Source organism: Panulirus ornatus, chromosome 43 (assembly GCF_036320965.1).
Source record: "Panulirus ornatus isolate Po-2019 chromosome 43, ASM3632096v1, whole genome shotgun sequence".
In the NCBI taxonomy this organism is placed as follows: domain Eukaryota; kingdom Metazoa; phylum Arthropoda; class Malacostraca; order Decapoda; family Palinuridae; genus Panulirus; species Panulirus ornatus.
The window spans coordinates 28,829,327-28,848,256 of NC_092266.1; the positions used below are offsets into that span (position 1 = coordinate 28,829,327).

Below are 18,930 nucleotides of genomic sequence, written 5' to 3' on the forward strand. Positions count from 1 at the left end.
GATGCCACATGAATGGAAGGGGAGATGAGTGATGAGTATGAGGGAGTTTGTCATGCATATAGATCAAGAACCCTGTTCATTGCGAAGTATATGTACTATTAGTAGGAATGAGGGGAAATGCTTAGAATAGTTATCCATTACCTGTTTTTATTTGAAAGCTTATCAAAGCACAGCAAAAGAGAGTTTGGGCAAGAGGATGATACTGAGACCACTAGCTTTACCCCAGTATGCTTTTTATATTGTGTCTTTAGTGAGCTAGTACCTGCCAGGCTCTTCTACTATAGTCTTGTGGTAAACCAAGGATATGTAATTACCATCAGTAAATTACTGTATGTGCTGAGAGCCTATAACTTCATCCCATCTTCTCATGCTGCAACATCCCTCCAGCTTGGCTTCTTTACATATATCTTATTGGTTTGGTTGTACACAAATACAGAAAAAAAATTGAAAATTCTCTAATATGACCTCTTATTCACACAGGGTGAACGTAAGGGTGTCAACAAGTATTACCCACCGGACTATGATCCAAGGAGAGGAGGCCTTAACAAATTTCAGGGCACCCATGCATTACGAGAGCGTGCTCGGAAATTACACCTTGGTATCCTTATTATTCGCTTTGAGATGCCATACAACATTTGGTGTGAGGGCTGCAACAAACACATAGGAATGGGTGTTAGGTATGTAGTTTATTGCAGTAATACTGAACATGATTTTATACCCAGATTTCATATTTTTAGGTTTCTGTATCCACACATTTGATTGAAAGGAAATGCAAACTAAACACTTGCACCATCCCATTGAATAAATGAACCCTGACTTATGGACTGTGGTAAGAGTTTTTATGGGATGTTTATATTGCTGTAGTTGGATCTACCAATGATAAGACATGCCATACAGTGACAGGTATATAAGTAAGTTTCTGAAAGGGAGCCACAGCTCTTTAGAAATAAAATGTGTATATTTGATGTAGCAAGATAGGGATATGAGAATTTCTTATTCTAATGTAGAAGTAATTTCAGTGTCTTTTTTCTTAAATGTTCCTACATTTTCAGGTACAATGCAGAAAAGAAGAAAGTTGGAATGTATTATTCAACACCCATCTACCAGTTCCGAATGAAGTGCCACCTTTGTGACAATTATTTTGAAATCAAAACTGATCCAGCGGTAAGTTTAATTCTAACTAAAGGCAAGATTTTATTACATCTGTGCTGTTTTTCCCTACTTGTTCAAACACGTTTTTAGTAGCCATTTACTTTCATTCTTTACATGTCTTTGTTGGTTCCAATATATTCGTAATAGTTCTTCCCAAAACATCCAGGTAAGGCTGTTTTTAGAAATTCTGCTTATTTATTAAGATACATTTTCTTACCACTGGAAGTAGTACAGCCTACTTAGGCTGCAGGAGCCTTTTAGAAAAGTCTTGAGTAACACAAAGACTTTCATAGAAATTGGATGGATGATTATACATAAAAGATAGTTTGAGGATCTTTAGCAAGTTATATACATGTATCAGGAATATCAGTGGTCCCAAGACTGTACTTTGTGGAATATCATTTGTTCCATGTACTCATTTTGAAAAGGTGCCATTCGAATACACATATGTCATAAGCACCATGGTTTAATTTTCTTCTTGTATTACAGTCAGTTTTAAGGCCCTACTTTTTTGTTTAATGTATTCAGTCAGATGCTGGAAGTTACTAGAAGTGTTACAGTGTAATTAATGCCTAACCAGTGTGTAGGATTTTTAAAAAGATGTTTAAAGCACTAGTGGTAGATTCATGTATATAGAATCTTTAGTGATTTATGCAGATAAGATTTTCTGTGATTTATGATGATTGAGAGAATTTTGAATTACTCATCTCTAATGTAGGAAATAGGCTGACTAATCAGATTTGGATAGATAGGTAAATTTTTCATAACTTCCTTGTTTGTTACAGAATTTAGATTATGAAATAGTAAGTGGAGCAAGAAGGCAAGAAAAACGATGGGATCCCACAGAAAATGAGCAGGTTGTTCCAGAGGACAAAGAGGTAAGTGTTGAAAAAAAGATGCTGGCACTGCCAAGAGCTGAGCAGTTTACTTGATATGATACATGAAATCAGACAGCTTTCCCAAAAATGTATTAAGAGCTTTAAGTTAGTGAATTACATTTGCTTAAGCACTCCTTCTCTGCAAATATGATAGTTTATTAATCCCAGATTATTCACTGTTTAAAAAAGGTTGAATCTGCAGGTCACACGAAAAATGGCTGTAGATGCCATGTTTAAATTAGAACATGGTGTTGGTGATAAGGCAAAATCCCAAGAAGTAGATCCAGTGTTGCAGGAACTAGAAGAATTTCAAGCAAAGCGTTGGCATGATGATTATGCTTCCAACAGAACTCTTAGGGCAGCTATGAGGGTGAGTTTTTATATTTTACATTCTAACTCAGTCCAAATGTACACCTTGAGATGTTGACATTCTTTCAGATTGCCATATAGAATTTTTTTTTATCATATGAGTGCTTGACATTCTTTCAGAATGCCATATAGAATTTTAATCATATGAGTGCATGATGATAAAAGAGTAATAGTATGATGCTTTCATCTTTCACAAGGGCGCAGCTACTTCATCAATACTGGTGGGTGAGTCGGGGATGTATCTTCAGTCCTGCAGTTCTCAGATGTATATGGTCCAAAATTAAAGTGATTAGTTATTTCAAGCAGGCTTACATATTATTAGGTGGACATATATGAAAAGTCCATGTTTTGGTCTCTGTTAACAGATTTAATGATAGTAACAGTAAATGTAAATGCATTTTACTGGAATTATTGAAATTGATTTTATCTTTTCATCCATTTGCAATAGTACTATCCAGATTTTTTAATGCAAAGTTTATGTAGTAGTTTATGGTTTCTGTTTCTCTTTAAGAGGGTCAGTAAGGTCATTTGAATTAGTTACTATATACATTACCTTACAGGTTGTAAGTAACAAGTGTAGTATTTCACTCTGTAAAACTTAAAGCTTCGCATGAATTTTTTTTCCCCTCATTAAAGAATTTTCCAATTGTTTTCAAAGTTCTTGCAAAAGAACAGTCCTTTAATTTTTTTCTACACTTGATCACATTTCTCATGTTCATGAGGCAGTGCGAGGAAGAGATGAAGACAGGCCACATTTACTTACAGAGGAGTGAATGAATTTTATGTGTTGTTTTGGAAGAAAGTGTAGCTGAGACTATCCTGGTTTTTCTAGCTTTATGTATTGAGATACATGTAAGAAAATGACACTGGTTTGTTTTCTGTGCTATTGAATTACTTTTCAGACTGGTTTGAAATAATCTTATGTATAAAAGGTTCCATATCCAAACTCCTATGTTCAGAGCAGCACATCTGCACATGTCCCACATTCAGAGTTCTGTTGCACATCATTACTGATCCACAGTCATTTGATTTCCATTTGCCTAATGTATAAACTGAGGTATTGAAATATTTTATTGAGATGTGTGGATATGATATGGCAGTAAGAAAGCTAGCTTCTGCTATATTAGCATATGTCTTTCAAGTGTTGTTGAGCTTAGAAAATCAGATTTGTTTGAAGATGATAGATATCTGAATTTTGAGAGGTAATCACCCACCCTGCTGTGTAGTATTGCAAGCCATAGTTCTTTGTGGTAAGAAAATATAGGCACAATTGCTAACCATATTCCATTTGCCTAGTCATTATTGCACTAGTTAGGAATACCTTCTTGGAGTTATCTTTAATTTGTTTTTAGGGGTCAAAATTGGCCGCCCCTCACCCCTCATTTTTCTGACAGGATTGATGTGGTCCTTCCGTCTCTTTAGTGGGTGTGGAGACCTAATCTTTCCACACAAAACCTACTTTTTTAATCTTGTTGCTAATTACCAAACTTTTTTTCAGGTAAAGCGTATGGAAGCTCAGACCCAAGCAGCAAGGGATGCCTCGTATCATTTATCCGTTCCTCTTTTGCCACCAAATGAAGAAGATACCAAAACTGCCAAATTACTACAGTTTACCCAGGTATGACTCCATTTATATTGCTGATTACTGTTGGAGGTTTAACCATTTCAGTGATATAGAGTTTCAAGGAAAGATTAAAGGTGATTAGATTGTTTAGATTTGTTTTGAGGGATTGAAAAATAGAAGTGTCTTAGAATGGGCTCACCAGTTTCCCTTGAGAAATATTTGGTAGCTCCTAAGCTTGGGTGATAGAAGGTCACAAATTGTATAATGTTCACATTTGATGCTTGCTTGAATCTCCCTGATGCAGAATCTCACCATCCATAACCACTTTTAAGAAAGGAGGGAGGCACTCCTTCACCCCAGATTTATCAGCACTTCTCTTTACAGGGACAATTCAGCACTGTGTACATCTTAAGTTACTGCTTTATGGGGAGATTTCTTCATACTTAAATAGATATTTTACAAACCTTTCTTCAGAATGACTAATATTTCATTTTTTGCAAATTGATATTCTTGCTTGAAATGTTTTTTCTGAAGAGTGCATCTGTTTCTTTTACGTGGTGCTCAGATCAAAATGCAGAATTATTTTGAACTGCATTGTTTTGTCTTTGAGTCTGAAAAGTGTAAAGAATGAATAGTAGTCAAAGTATGAGGGAAGATTTTGCATGTAGCATCTTACTTTTGATGCGGGAAACAGCTAATAACTGCATTCACCTAAGCATTTCCTTCATGACACCTTTAAACTTTCACACATTTTATGTAAGCACTGCATTTCTTTTTTCCTGCTTCAGCGAATGTGTATGTTTAATTTGCTTATTACCTTTCATAGAATTTGTTTGTACAACTAGTTGCCTTGTCTCATACTGAAGCCAAATATTCTCTGTAAAACACTCCTCCATATTAACAATACAGGAGGAATAAGCATTTTGTATTAGGTTACAGTTTGCCTCCCTCAGTGTATTGTTTGTATGCTCCAGGTTGGTTTTATAACTTTTTATCAGAAGATATACATTGTTTAGTGAAGGACCTTCCTATTTTTCCACATTCAAGTTCTCCATGAACTTTCTCAAATCTTTATCATTTCCTAAGATATTGATTGTTTTTTCTAATTTCAGTCAAAGTCATCAGATCAGCTTCGAGAGGAGAGGCGAGCAGTCATAGATGCCCAATCAGTGTTTGCCAAGCTTAGGACGAAAAAAATTCCTCAGACAGCTAAAAAAGCATATGCTCATCAGTCACTTAAGGATATTGTCAATAATTCACAAAAGAACTTCAACAGTTTCAAAAATAATTTTGGTTCACAGGCATTAGGGATTGTACCAAGGAAAGTCGGTATACAGAACTCTTCAGAAAAGTTAAATGATGAGTCTGAAAAAGAAGTAAAATCAAATACTGAATCCAGGGATTCATCTTTTGTGGAAAACAGCTTATCCACTATTTCTCCTATTTCTTCAAGTGACCCTCATAAAACACCCAAAGACTCTACAGAGTATACAACATACCATAGAAGTGCACACAATAGCTCTTTATCCAGCAACACAGATCATTCAAACAGTGTATTTGATTCAGAGACACAACAACGCATATTACACCAGGCTCCTGAAAACTCAACTTGTGCTAATACTAACAGAGTGCAGTGCCTTGTAAGTTATGATCTAAGTGCAAGTGAGAGTGATGATAGCCTCCACTGAAAAGATTTTGTTCTTTTATAATGGGATAGGTGCTCAATCCTTGCATGTTTTTTATCTTAAAGTAGATTGATCTATTGTTGAAAAAGATTTCTTTCTCATAAAACCTTTAGTTTCTGAGGATTAGTGAAAACCATGTCTCAGTAAAAGAAACAGACTTCCTTAATTGAAATCCGATGTAGGTGTTGGTGAAATATGGTTTTCTTTGGTCACCAGAGGTTATATAGAGAGGCAAACAAAGGATGAAGTCGGTTAGAGAAATGCCAACATAGTTAGAGCACATGGATGTGCAGATATGTAATGTTATTGATTTATTCTATGTGTCATTATGTACAAATCAGAAAATAACATTAAAGATATGTTATTTTATAAATTTAATGATATATTAGTCCTCTGAATTTCAAAATCTTGTAATTGAGAGGTATTCTAGGGAAATGGTATACAGTATACCTGTATTATATTCTCCACCTTTGCTCCTCCTTTCATGTATAGTTCTTTTCATATATCTTTTTTGAGTGCAAGCAAGCAGTGATTTCTATAATTTGTGATAGGCTGACCAACCCTTTGAGTTTTTATCATAGCTGTCTGGTAGATCTTTGACACTTGAGGATCTGAAAAAGGATATTTAAAAGTTCCTTTGTCAAAAAGAAGTTTTAAGACACATGGCTTTAGCTCAAGAAAATGCTTGTACGAAACATAAATAAAGTAAGACTTGTTAAATATACTTCAGTCACCTAATATTAACAAGAATGATTAAAGTGATACAATTCAGAAAAAAAAGTGATACAATATTCTTCTAGTCTCCAAGAATGTATTGATATTATGTGTAAATATACTGAAAGATATGCAAATAAATTTTATAAGTGCTACACAACAAGACTTTCAAGCAACCCCTCTGAAGGCCAAATCTGTGGGAAAAAAAAGCTTCTGGTGGTGTTTTTCTTTATGCACAGTGCTAACATTTTTTCAGTAGTAGAATGATAACCCATTATTATCATACTGCAGTCCTACTAAGAACTGTAATGGAGTTGCTCAAGAAGGGGAGTGATAGTGTTTTTTTGGCTAGTCATGCTATTTGTATGGCCCAAGATGAGATGACTGGGACCTGCAAGAATGCACGTATAGTGCTCATATATAAAGGAAAAGGGTCTAAATGTGATTGATGTAAATACAGAGGCACAGTATAAAACTGATGAGTATACCTGGCAAGGTGTATGGGAGTGGAAATTTTGAGAGGGGTTTTGACCTGCATAGAACACCCGATAAGGATGGAGTTCTCTAGTTCAGGAAAGATAGAGGGTGTGTGGACTAGTTGTATTTTTGAAGAATGTTTGACAAATATTTGGAGAAGCAACTTTTTTATGGACCACGAGAATATATGTGATTGAGTTGATGCAGAGTCCTTGAAAAGATTGCTTCAAATATATGGGGTGAATGAAAAGTTACTAATTGCAGTGTGGAGATTTACTGGGGATTAAGGCATTTGTCCAAGTACAAAGGGAGGAGGACGAGTTGTTCTCTGTGATGACTGATCTGTGCAAGGATGTGTGATGTCACTGGGGTTCTTTAACCTGTAGTGAGCAAGGAAAATACCAGGGTATTAAAGGAATGAGTCTATAGTATGCTGGAGGTTGGGGGACATGAGAGGTTAATATGTTGCTGTTTGCAGATGACATGGCTTGAATAGAAGACTCCAAAGAAAAACTACAAAAACTGATGATAGAGTCTGGGAGTGTGGACAGAGAAAGTTGATTGTAAAGATAGACAAATGTAAGGTCATAAGTTTTGGTTGTGGATAGGGGGCTGTGGTTTCAGTGCATTGCACAAGGCTGTTAAAGAATAGATGTGAGCAAATGTGGCCGTTCTTCTGTTCTGGCACTACCTCAGTAATCCAATAAATGTTTGACAAGTAGAAATAACAATGTTACCAGAGAAACTAGTCTAGCTATGGCCCTCTTACTGCACAAACAATTAACCTCAGCAATGCTTCTTCCTTCCTGCTATACAAATAATAAACCTTGACAATGCTTCCTCCCTCCAGCTGAACAGCTATGGGGCTTAGGCAACACCTTCCCTCTCCTGCAATACAATCGTGAAACCTCTGTGATGCCATTTCTCTTCAACAGCACAACCATGGTACATTATCCTACTTACAAACACTGAACTCTGACAGCACCACCTCCCTCCTGCAACACAGCCACAAAGCCACACAATAGTTTCTCCCTTCCACATCACAGTCTTGGTACATAAGGGTTGCCTTTTCTCTTCTGCAGCAGCACTTATTGGGTCAGGCAACAACATCCCTCTTCTGTAGTAGTACCATAAGAATTTTGCATCGCCCTTCTTTCCATACTCCTGCACCAGCAGTCGCAGCTTGCCCTTATCTGCCTTTCAATACATGTCGATATGTCTCAGCTGTGTACCCTTTTTTTTTACTCTCCACCATTACATGTGTTAGGTTACTTAGCTCCCTCTGATTTGAATGTGATGACAATTCCATGTTAAAATGATGGCATCTTGGTAGTAAGGTGATGAGGTGAGCTATGTATTTGTAAATGATGTCTTTACGTAAATGAAGACAGGTGTATTTTCCGTATAAGTGTTAGTAAAGTACGACTTTTTCCATTTGTGGATTATCTTCTCTGCTCCACTATAAGGTATTGCAAGTGAAAATTGATTGGCATACCATGGTTCTATTTGTGGAATATATTCATCAGAAAAGGTTTTTATCTCTGAAAGGGAGCTAGTATCATTAGTCATTTAAGCTAAGTGAAATGGGAATAGCCAGTTTATTGAGCTTATGGATGGTGATTCTTTGTAATTCGTGAATTACGCGAGTCATTATACAAAAGAGTGTGAATCTGGATTATTTGTAAGAACCCAAATAATTTCGAGCAATCTTATTGATCCATGAGTTATTTGAGTAATTGACGTCAAATATTTCTTATTTATGCGTACATATTCTTAATATATATATATATATATATATATATATATATATATATATATATATATATATATATATATATACACGACTTCGGATTCGTGATCGAGAACGCAGTGTTTACAGGTGTTTCCTCCCACTTCTCAGTACTCGGTGGACAGATATAAGCAAAATTCATATATAAGAGAAGAATTCACGTGAAGAGGAAGACGTGATTTGATTCATAAACTTATAATCCGCTGTTGGATAATGGAGAAGCCATTAGAGAAATGTTTGGATGAAATGTAAGTGTTTCTAGAAAATTGTAGTTTAAGGGAATCCCAGAAGTGAATTGTTGAAGATAAGCAGCTTATTGGGCTTTAATACTTAGAAGTGATTTAGAAGGACGTTGGTGAAATACTAAGCCATTAAGTAGTCTGCAAAATGATAAAGAGGAAATGATAGGGAGGGCTATGAATGTGAGGGGAAAATATGACGTAGGAGGAGACCTCTCTTACATCGAAACAACCAAAACCAAGTGGATTAACGTAATAGAACATAAACTTAATCTGAAATTAATATTTCATTTGATCTAAAATGCTCAAGCTAAAAATAAAAAGATAAAACTGCTTGGAAGTGTCGATGAGATTTTCACAATCCTTTGGTTTATTGCATGAGTTTATCAGATAGGTGTAACCCACACCACCATCGCCTCGTAGAACATGGCAGAATGAATGATATTGCCATAAATGATATGCTGCAGCTCTTATTGTCTGTTATAGGTAGCCTTCATTTACACTGGTGTCAAATATCCAGACAACAAAAAGCAAGAGAATTTGTTCATTTTTTGTTAATAGATTTTTTTCATATAATACATAGCTTGTGAAAAGCAGCTTGATCAGGTCTGTAGAATGAGCTTTAAAGATGTTATAGTTAAAACTATTTTTACTGAGTCATACGATATACTTTATTCCATTACTATGAAAGCCTTATATAGTAAATTCTTGCTGCAGATCCCATAGCGCTGGCGTTTCTGGAGTGCTGTGTGCCGACAGCCAGGGCCTCAGTCTCGGTGGTAAGTGTCAGGAGTACTTTATTTTGATGTGAAATATGGTTATATTTCAGCTATGATAAAGTGTAGATTTCAGGCCGTACTGAAATTTTATTTGCAGTGTCTTAGTGTACTATTCATAAGACCGTGATATATTTGGTATTGTCTCCTTACTTACATACTCCAGTCCCAGGAACCCTTTTTATGGGGATTCCACATTGCCCTGAATCCTAGCTGGGCCCATAGGCCAAGAAGTGTAGTTACACTGTGGGTTCATCTTGGTGTGATGAGTTCAGAGCATTTGAGGAGTAGGTCTTTGGTGTCTTTTGTGTGGAAGTTAGATGATTAGTAACATATAGGCTTAGAGTAAACCTTTTTTGTTCATAAGACTCTGGCTTAGTGTTTGCAGCTCTTAAGAAAGAGCCATGTTAAATGCAGTCACAGCTGGCACTTCACTATTATTGCAGTAGTAATTATTTTCATTTTAGTGTTTTTCTTCACATATTTTATCTGTATAAGGTAGAGCATTCAGCCTGATAAGTATGAAGAAGATAACTAATAACAGCATTTTATACATATGATTTTAATGAGTCACTGTTCTTTATTTTCCCCTTATAGTTCGAGGAAAAGCTTCCAATACATCTTCAGGTATGATAGCAGCTTTAGCAGACAGAGCAGCCATGTTGGAACCCGGAAGCCCAGATCCATTCATATTGTTAGAAAATGAGAACAGGTGTGTACTCATTAGTGTAAATTGTTAATGTTAGAATTCAGTTTCTTATGTATCACAACAAAATTTTGAAAGTAAATCATTCAAAGACACTAATTGCTGATCCATCCATTCATATCCACACACATGTGCCATGAATTGAAATGTATGGGAAAGCACAGATAAAGAAATATACAGTACCTTCAGTGAATAGGAAAATATTTGTGTTAATGAGGTGGCCTTGATCAGGACATTCATTTATCCGTGCTGTCTCAGCTAGAAATGAATCTGCCACATGACTTCACTTTTGCCAGTAATCTTTGATGTGGGACTCCATCAAATTCTTTCCAAAAGCTCAAATAGATAATGTCAGCTGCATTACTGTCATTATACATGTTGATTTTATCGTAAAAGAAATCTAGCAAATTTGTCTGACATGAACATTTCATCAAAAATTATGCTGAAAATCATGTATTAAGTTTTGATGCTCTGTATGATTTACACTCTTGTCCTAGTTTAATGTTTCCATTATTTTGAGTATTGATGGTACATTGGCAAACTTCTAAATATCTAAAACTTTCCCTGTAGCAAATGACTAATTGAAAAGAGCAGTTAGGGGCTTAAATCACATTATTTGCTCCTTTAAACCATCTTTGGTTAAGGCTTTTTTGTCTTTTCTGAATTATCCTTTACATATTTCAATTTTATCATTGCATGGTGCAGAGGTAGATAGAACAGACATTTTAAATCCATCACATTTGAACTTTGTGATTCATAAAGTAGAGCACATGTATTGTAATCAAATATCTTTTCTAATTAAAGATATTTTAGTTGAAGCATCATTCCCTCTATCACATAACTCATGAAATATGGTGCTTTATTACCTTAATTTGTTGTTCCATTACCCTCAAAAACTTAGGCGACCTATACTTAAAGCATTTAGATTAATGATTTCTTGGCCAAAAATCAAGTGTTGACCTATACACAAGGTAGACTTATAGACGAGTATATACAGTAATTATATTTAGAATAGAATTGTATAATTGCAAACATTTTTTGTTTTACTTTTTGGCAAGATTTGTCATAGTTTCATGTCCAGACAACTAAGGTGATTTATTAAGTTACCAAGAGGGAGAATACTGTATTGCTTGATATGTTTTTCAACAAATTTGAAATAGGACATCCCAGAATTAATCACCATATACCATCTCTTTTGTGACAGCCAGTGCCTCATTCACCGCAACAATGGAGTTACTCTAGCCATCTACAAATCACCTGAAACCTCCTGAAAGTAAAATTACAGCATATTCATTAGAAAGGGATTTGTTTGTCAATAATTCCACTTCGTTTCTGTCACTTACTGTATTCCGTATTTGGGTTTTCTATATTTGTTTGTTGGAAAAGTGCCATCATGTTTAAGAATTCTGGATAAATGTACTTTGCATTGCAAAATTTCAAGTTAGGTATAGTGTTCAAGAAGCATTCAGGTTTGCTATCATTAGAGGTAATGGAAACGTTCATTGTAAATTCATAATGAAAATTGTATGTTTTTGTTAGCAGAGTACACTCTTCCTTACAGTGACAACAGGAACATAAAGTTATATATTTCTGCCTGTGATTCATTCTAAAACATAGTTATAATCTAGAGAGTTCTTAGGTTTAGGTAAACACACAGTTGCACTTTTATCAAAGATTGTATGGTAATTTTACTTGCAAACAAAAATGAAATGAAATTTTATATATTTGGAAAATGAAAATAAAAGTAAATGTTTTATGTTGAAATTATATATGTATGTGTGGGAGATTATTTGCTGTCATTATAAGCCCCTGAAATAAATTATTATAAATCATTAGTTTGTGTGATATTCCCCCACCTCTTCATCATTCTTATTCTTGTTAGATGTGCTACAACTTTGACTGAAGCAGTATGACAAATTAAAATACCCAAGAGGCACACTAAAGAGATGTAAAGAATTCTGCTCTTTGGCATAGATGTCACATCAGTGCAGTAGTTGCCTGGTTCTTGAGACAAGAATGAAAGTTGTAGGATCCATAGGACGTAAGGTTATAAACATTGGGAATTTGAAATTGACATACCAGTGGAGATTCATCCCTCCACTTTGAAGACCACTAACTTTGTGAAAATCAGCATATCTGCAGCAATGCAAGCTTTTTATTTCTTGCAAAGTCAGGAGGTAAGATAAAAAAAAAAATGGGAAGGAGGTTAAGTAAGATGATTGCAGTAAAAATAAGACATTACTTTGAAATGGCTTAACAACCACATGCTGTGATGGCAATTAAATGCCTTTTGGTGCTACATCTTAAACGTCTTCCATGTCTCCTTTCTTAAAGATGGGTACTACTCATGCTATCTTCAATTCCTGGGAAACAAAACCTTTTATAAAAGAGATCGTATATAAGAGCTGAAGTGGCCTTATGCTTTCTACATGATCATCGAATACATAAAGCAAGTCACCATCCAGTCCATCGGCCTTGTGGAGTTTTAGTTCCTATTTAAGCTCTCTTAATTTCCCATAAGTTTATGTTACACTCCCACCTCTATCAAATAGTATTGGCGGCTATGAACCTTCTGAAACAAATATGCTAAAACTTAGTATTTCTTTTCTTACATATCTGTATCGGTAATTTTGCTACCTAGATTTTTCAGTCTGAGCAATTGATACTTATTTGATAGTTACCTCCTCTTAAATTCATGGATCAGTTTAGGATAATCCCAAGATTTATTTGGAATATGTATTTCATACTCTACATCTTTCGTATTTGTCATGGATTTCATTACTTTGCTTCATTTATTTCTTAGATGCTCCATGTCATTTTCATTGTCTGGCCTTTCTAGACTAACACTTTATGTTGCCTATACGTGCTTTTGCTTTACATTTTTTTTAATGAAATTACAATACTAATTATCATTGAGAACTCTCGTCAGAAAAAATGATAAGGTGTATTAGCTTAACTTTGTTAGAATTATTCAGGATTAAAAAAGAAAAAAAGTACGACGGGTGGGGGGGTTTAATTAAGAAAGCAGAAATTGCGTTGTTGCGACTCACTTGTATTGTCATGTTATTCAGATATAGTGGAAGAAAGAAATTGGTATATAAACTTTATTTATCACAACCAGAATTTTTTCTCATTTAATAGTCAGCCCTTTAACGACCCCTCCCTCTTAATCGCGTTATCTGTTACTATGCGATTATGCGTCGTGGCCTTGTGTAGATTATTCTATATCAGCTATTCATTCCTTTCTCTCTTTCCATTTTCTTTTCCTTCTTTCAGATCAAGATTTATTTATCAGTTCTTTTGAAATTTCTGCTTTGTTTAAAAAAAAAATCAGTATACGTGTTGTCTAGTATTCGGTAGCTACGAATAATTGTTGCAGTTTTTTCCTACTTGTTCTGTGTGACCGGGGCAACTTAGACCATAGTGACAATTTTTTTCTAGTTCTGGCCTAGAGCAGTCGCAAATCGTATCACCTTTTCAAATTCTACTCATATAACGCAATGGTAAGTTAACTGGTTCAATACAGGAACGCGATAATGGAGGTTGATCTGCTGTATAGCGTTTCTTCAGCCTAAATACCTCTCTTCTAACTTCTATACATCTTTACGGGACTTACTTTTCCTCTCTTTTTAATGGGTTCTCGTATTGCATATTTTCTTTTTTTTCATGTTTCTTGCCTTGTTACTATCTTTTAGATTCCTGCTTCGTTAAGGTAGTGTTTCCCTGCTTTACTCCATTTGTCTCCTCTATCCATTCATATTTCGTGTCATATCCTTCCCAGCAATTCCTTTCCCATTATTACAGATTCCTAGAAAGGAAAAAAAAAAAAGAGACGACTGTACTGCCATCTATTGAGTAGGTTTTGCCCGACGGGAATTGCAAAACATTCTTTGCATCTTGCTTTTTGCAACGTCTTGGGCCTGTCAGTGTTATCACCTGATCATCTGTAAACACAACACAGAAGGAAAGTGACATGTTAAACAGTCAATGTTCCTGTTAATACTGAGGTAAGGACGTTGTCGCTGTCAAAGTAAGGGAAATGACATTGCATCACGAAGGGGAACCTAAGTTCGTACTCAAAAGGAAAAAATAAAGTACAGGTTTTATGATCCTACTAAGGGCCCATGATACTATGGTTGGCTTATGTGGTAGGTGATTTAGAGGCCACAGGATGGTGGTGGTGGGTCTGCAGGGAGATGGTGTATCACCAGTGTTCCACTGGACAGTTTTCTCCCCACTGGGGCAATGGGAAGGAGAACAAGCCAAGCAGTTGTTCACCTTAATCATACTTTAAAGTTGTGAGTTTGATGATTTAAGGTAACCAGTGGGCTGGATTGCTCTCTTGACACATGCCCTTTTGAACGTCAGTGGAACTTCGACCCATTTTGATTCTGGGTCAGTCAACAGGATGAATGTAACTTGCAAGTAGTGACGAAAAATATATGACAAGGAATTGTTGTCTTTGCTTGACAACTAGGTATTTACTTCTATAAGTGTTGGTGGGGGCTGGATTTGATAGTTTTAAGTCAAGCTGTAGTTAGTGATAGCCATAAACTCTACATGCCACTGAATTTCAAGAGGATGACATTTGAAATACACTTGTACTACTGCGAGAGACCCAATCGATTGATGAAATTATATCAACAGTGTATTGATATTTAGTGTATATCATTATGAGTTTGTTTCATGATATTGTGACTCCTTACTCCTGGTCTCTGAAAAGTGGGTTCTTTTCAAGTGAAAGGAAAAACTTATTTCTCCTGAAATGAAAGAACGTTATAAGTATAATAAAACCACACAAAAAAGGGATAAAGTCCTCAGCTTATCCAGGGAGAAAAAAATTCTAGCGAGAGCATACAACTAAGAAAGTGGTAAGCGCTACTTTTTCTGGGGTTGATATGCCTCATCACATGGCACTTTTTTTTATTAGCTCAAGCCTCACCTGCTACTGATGCCTCAGCTATAATTATCCCTGTTCCATATGTCTCCTCTACTTCAGGAGATCTTTACATAATTTCATTGTGACATTTATTGTGCAAGTTTTGGTGGTGGTCACTGTTTATGGAGACAATTGTAGGTGCCAAAGATTTAACTGAAATATCATTGACTTTTGCTTTGTAATTGATAGTGTTTGGAAAATACAGTAAGACTGATAGAGTGTGACATTGATAACTTTTTTAGGTTGTATTGATGAGTAACTCATTAATAGCGGGAGCTGTGAAGATCAGGAATTAACTTATAAAAGTAAAGTAGGTAATGCATATATTGAAGTCAGTGTACTGATAAAGACATAAGGGAAAGTTCTGAGTTAGGTATGTCTCAGAAAGAACATCCTTATATAGGGTAAAAGTATTATTATTATTTTGTTCTGTGGTGCTTGTTTCATTTGTAGTAAATATGAATACAGTTGAAGAGTATGAAATTGCAACTGTTGTTATGCTTTTTATAAATTATGCTAACTTTGCAGAGCAAAATCACCCATTGTCTATCTCTGTATCTATCAGTGATGCCCATTTGCATTGGGAACTCCCTTTAGTGGGTTGCTGCAGCGAAAAAGTCTCCTGAACTCCTGAACTCCATTGTCACTTCTTAGCCCTTAGTGCCTCACCTTTAACAGGCCACTTGCAGAGGGCAACTCTAGTGCAGTGTTTTCAGAGGCTCCTACCTAATGTCCCACCAGCTACTTTTACCTAATGACCTACCAACTACTTCTACCTAATGTTCCTGCCTACTGTTCCAGCCTGCTACTTGTACCTAATGCACCCATTTAATGTTTGTATCGATAGCTTCTGCTGATGTTTTGATGTAATGCCCCTTGCTAATGTTCTTACCAATTAGTTTTATCTGTTGTTCTGACCATTTTGCCATAAGGCAGAGCTAGAGCATAGCGTTATCTGCAGAAATCTAGAGTTACGAAGTGAGTTGTGTGAGTTAAGTGGTGTCAAGTGTTATGTATGACAAGGAGAGATTGTATGTTCATGGACAGAGTTCCAGCAGTCCATGTGTGTGTGTGTGGCAGAAAGGAAACACAGCCACCTGGGTCAAAGGAGTGCAGCTTGACAGGCACTGAAGTGCTGGCTCGTTACACAGCCTTCACTTATCGTCCCAATACCCAGGTAGGTAGTACCAGTAATATGCCCCTCTGGTCGGTGGCTGCCTACCAACCACTACCTTTATTCAGTATCCAAAGTTAAAATTGATCTATCTATCTATGTATCTGACACTCATTCCCTTTGGAAACTCCCACATGGCAGTGGCCATGGGAAAAGAGCCTCCATACCTGTTGAACTCCAGTGCCACTTAGCCTTTGATGCCTCATCTTTAACAGCCACTGGCAGAGGCCAGCTCTAGCGCAGTGTTTTTAATTGCTCCAGCCTAATGTTTTTTGACTATTTGTACCTTGTGTTTCTACCTAATATTTGTGCTTAAGGTTCCGACCTATTACTTCTACTTAGTGCTCCTACCCACTATTTCTACCTAATCTTTCTACCTAAAACTCCTGTCTAACATTCCTACCTACTTACCTACTACTGTCTATTACTCCTACCATTTTCACAAAGGCAGGGCTATCACAAAGTGCTCATCACAAGAAAATCTATACTTATGAAGAATGAGTCATATGACTTAAGTGTTGTCAAGTGTCATGTGTGACGAGGAGAGATTTTATGTTCATGGACATAATAGAAGCAGTCCACATGTAGGTGAGGCACAAAGAAAAAACAGCTACCCGGGTTAGAGGAGTGCAACTTGACAACCTCTGAAGTGCTGACTTACTGTGCAGTTGTTACTAACCCTCCCAATACCCAAGCAGGTAGTATCGGCAATATACCTCCCTGGTCAATGGCTGCCTACCAGTTGCTACCTGGCAAGGTAGTGATGCTGACATACTATAGACTTTTACCCTTAGTGAAAGTGATTAAGACTAAGGAAACATGATTTGAACATGCTTTTTATCCAGCAGTAATATATGATATTGGAAATGGCATTGATCATCAGGGAAAATGTGAGATAAGAGTAACAAATCAATATAACCCATGAAATCCATACTTAATTTCCCCCACCAACCTAAATTTACCATGCAATGTATAATGACCGACAAATGTTAATATTTTGATGTTCCCATTCAGTAGCTGGGAAATCTGTTCACGGAGGGCATATACTTCCTCCAAGTGCATGCAACCTGTATGGTAGAGGGAATGTGGCGACAAAATCTTTGATGTATTATGACTGTAATACTGAATCTTAAGATAAATCTCATCCCCAGGGTAAAGTTTTGCTTTCATTGGCTTTGTTTATTAATACCTATCTGAGGCAGTTGAAGCACTTTTCTGTACTCTGTAGAGGCAAAAGTTTTTATATTCAAAACAAATATATGAATATTGCTAGCTAGTGTAATTTGTTTATATGTATATAAAATTCCATGAAAGTTGTTCTGGGGTTTGCATATTATTTATGTAAAGCACAACATGTTAATGAATTTAGACATATATATATATATATATATATATATATATATATATATATATATATATATATATATATATATATATATATATTTTCTTTTCTTTTTCTTTCAAACTATTCGCCATTTCCCGCATTAGCGAGGTAGCGTTAAGAACAGAGGACTGGGCCTTTGAGGGAATACCCTCGCCTGGCCCAATTCTCTGTTCCTTCTTTTGGAAAGTCAAAAAAATATATATATATATCTAGAAAAATTTAATTCCAAAACTGTTATAAATTTGGTCTCATGCTTTCCAGCTGCACCAAATGGAATTTGAGAGTGATTTGTCATGTTCAGCAGAGTACAAAAGTTTCCGTAGCACTGTACCCCTGAAGCAGATTGTCGTTGACAGCGATGGCTTGAAGGTTAGTTGTACATAAAGTTATGTTTATACTTATCTAGCTATGGATTGATTCACAAAATATGAGATAGTTCACTCAGCTTGATAAGCCCACCCCAACCCAGGAATGCCTGTATGTGAAGTGTCAGTTTCACCTAAGAGGTAATTGCTTGTCATAGTGTTTCTGCACACTCTTTCCTGGTTTCCTGCTTATCAGTAATGATAAACCCTCTAACCAACCCTAACCAAAGCAGAGCCTTTTGGCACCAATTCTCTCATGATTGCTATTAGGCCTGCTGTATAATATTTGCTTTTGTGAGGTTGGAAGGCCAGGCAGGTAAGGCATAGTTTGAAGTGGTGCAGATGAATTGTTTGTAGGGATATTTATTCATTTTTTGATTACCCTAGGACCAGTTTCTGTGAGAGAACCCTGGTGTTACCCAGGAAAATTTCTAAAGGCTCCTGAAGCCCAAGGCTTCTAGTAGCAGGGAAATGAAGACCTTTGGAGTGAGAAGTTCATTGACGAGACTGTGCTCCCTGTGATTAATCCTCACCAAAAGTGACTTTTCACTTGCAGTGTAACCTGAGCAAATTTGGTAATGCACACCCACTACACACACACACACACGCACACACACACATATATTTTTTTTCTATACATATTCGCCATTTTGTGTTATAGCGAGGTAGTCGTTAAGAATAGAGGACTGAGCCTTATAAGGAATATCCTCCCTTAGCCC

At 36.2% G+C, this 18,930-nt stretch overlaps 3 protein-coding genes across 8 annotated transcripts in view; all 3 read left to right on the forward strand.

Annotated features, from left to right (window-relative positions):
* LOC139762465 (coiled-coil domain-containing protein 130 homolog) overlaps nucleotides 1-6,525 on the forward strand; it is a 143,352-nt gene extending 136,827 nt beyond the window's left edge. For all 5 annotated transcript variants that reach the window (XM_071687377.1, XM_071687374.1, XM_071687375.1 and 2 more), the window contains 6 exons: nucleotides 481-677; nucleotides 1,053-1,164; nucleotides 1,938-2,030; nucleotides 2,233-2,400; nucleotides 3,898-4,017; nucleotides 5,076-6,525. In XM_071687377.1, coding sequence (XP_071543478.1) covers nucleotides 481-677; nucleotides 1,053-1,164; nucleotides 1,938-2,030; nucleotides 2,233-2,400; nucleotides 3,898-4,017; nucleotides 5,076-5,651 — 1,266 coding nt within the window. In that variant the 3' untranslated portion in view covers nucleotides 5,652-6,525. The remainder of the gene's footprint in view (nucleotides 1-480; nucleotides 678-1,052; nucleotides 1,165-1,937; nucleotides 2,031-2,232; nucleotides 2,401-3,897; nucleotides 4,018-5,075) is intronic.
* Nucleotides 6,526-8,687: 2,162 nt separating this feature from the next.
* On the forward strand, nucleotides 8,688-12,181 carry Lamtor5 (Late endosomal/lysosomal adaptor, MAPK and MTOR activator 5). Its single transcript, XM_071687382.1, has 4 exons — nucleotides 8,688-8,876; nucleotides 9,585-9,646; nucleotides 10,241-10,355; nucleotides 11,554-12,181. Exons 1-4 carry the CDS (start codon nucleotides 8,842-8,844, stop codon nucleotides 11,618-11,620), a joined length of 279 nt encoding a protein of 92 aa, XP_071543483.1. The 5' UTR covers nucleotides 8,688-8,841; the 3' UTR covers nucleotides 11,621-12,181.
* A 1,500-nt stretch (nucleotides 12,182-13,681) lies between these two features.
* The window catches only part of LOC139762469 (maspardin-like), a 20,814-nt gene continuing 15,565 nt past the window's right edge, over nucleotides 13,682-18,930 (forward strand). Inside the window, exons 1-2 of one of the 2 annotated variants that reach the window (XM_071687383.1) lie at nucleotides 13,682-13,852; nucleotides 18,108-18,215. In XM_071687383.1, the coding sequence (XP_071543484.1) occupies nucleotides 13,850-13,852; nucleotides 18,108-18,215 (111 nt within the window). In that variant the 5' untranslated portion in view covers nucleotides 13,682-13,849. Of the gene's footprint in view, nucleotides 13,853-14,217; nucleotides 14,357-18,107; nucleotides 18,216-18,930 lie in introns of those variants that run through there. The other variant, XM_071687384.1, reaches the window with a different exon arrangement.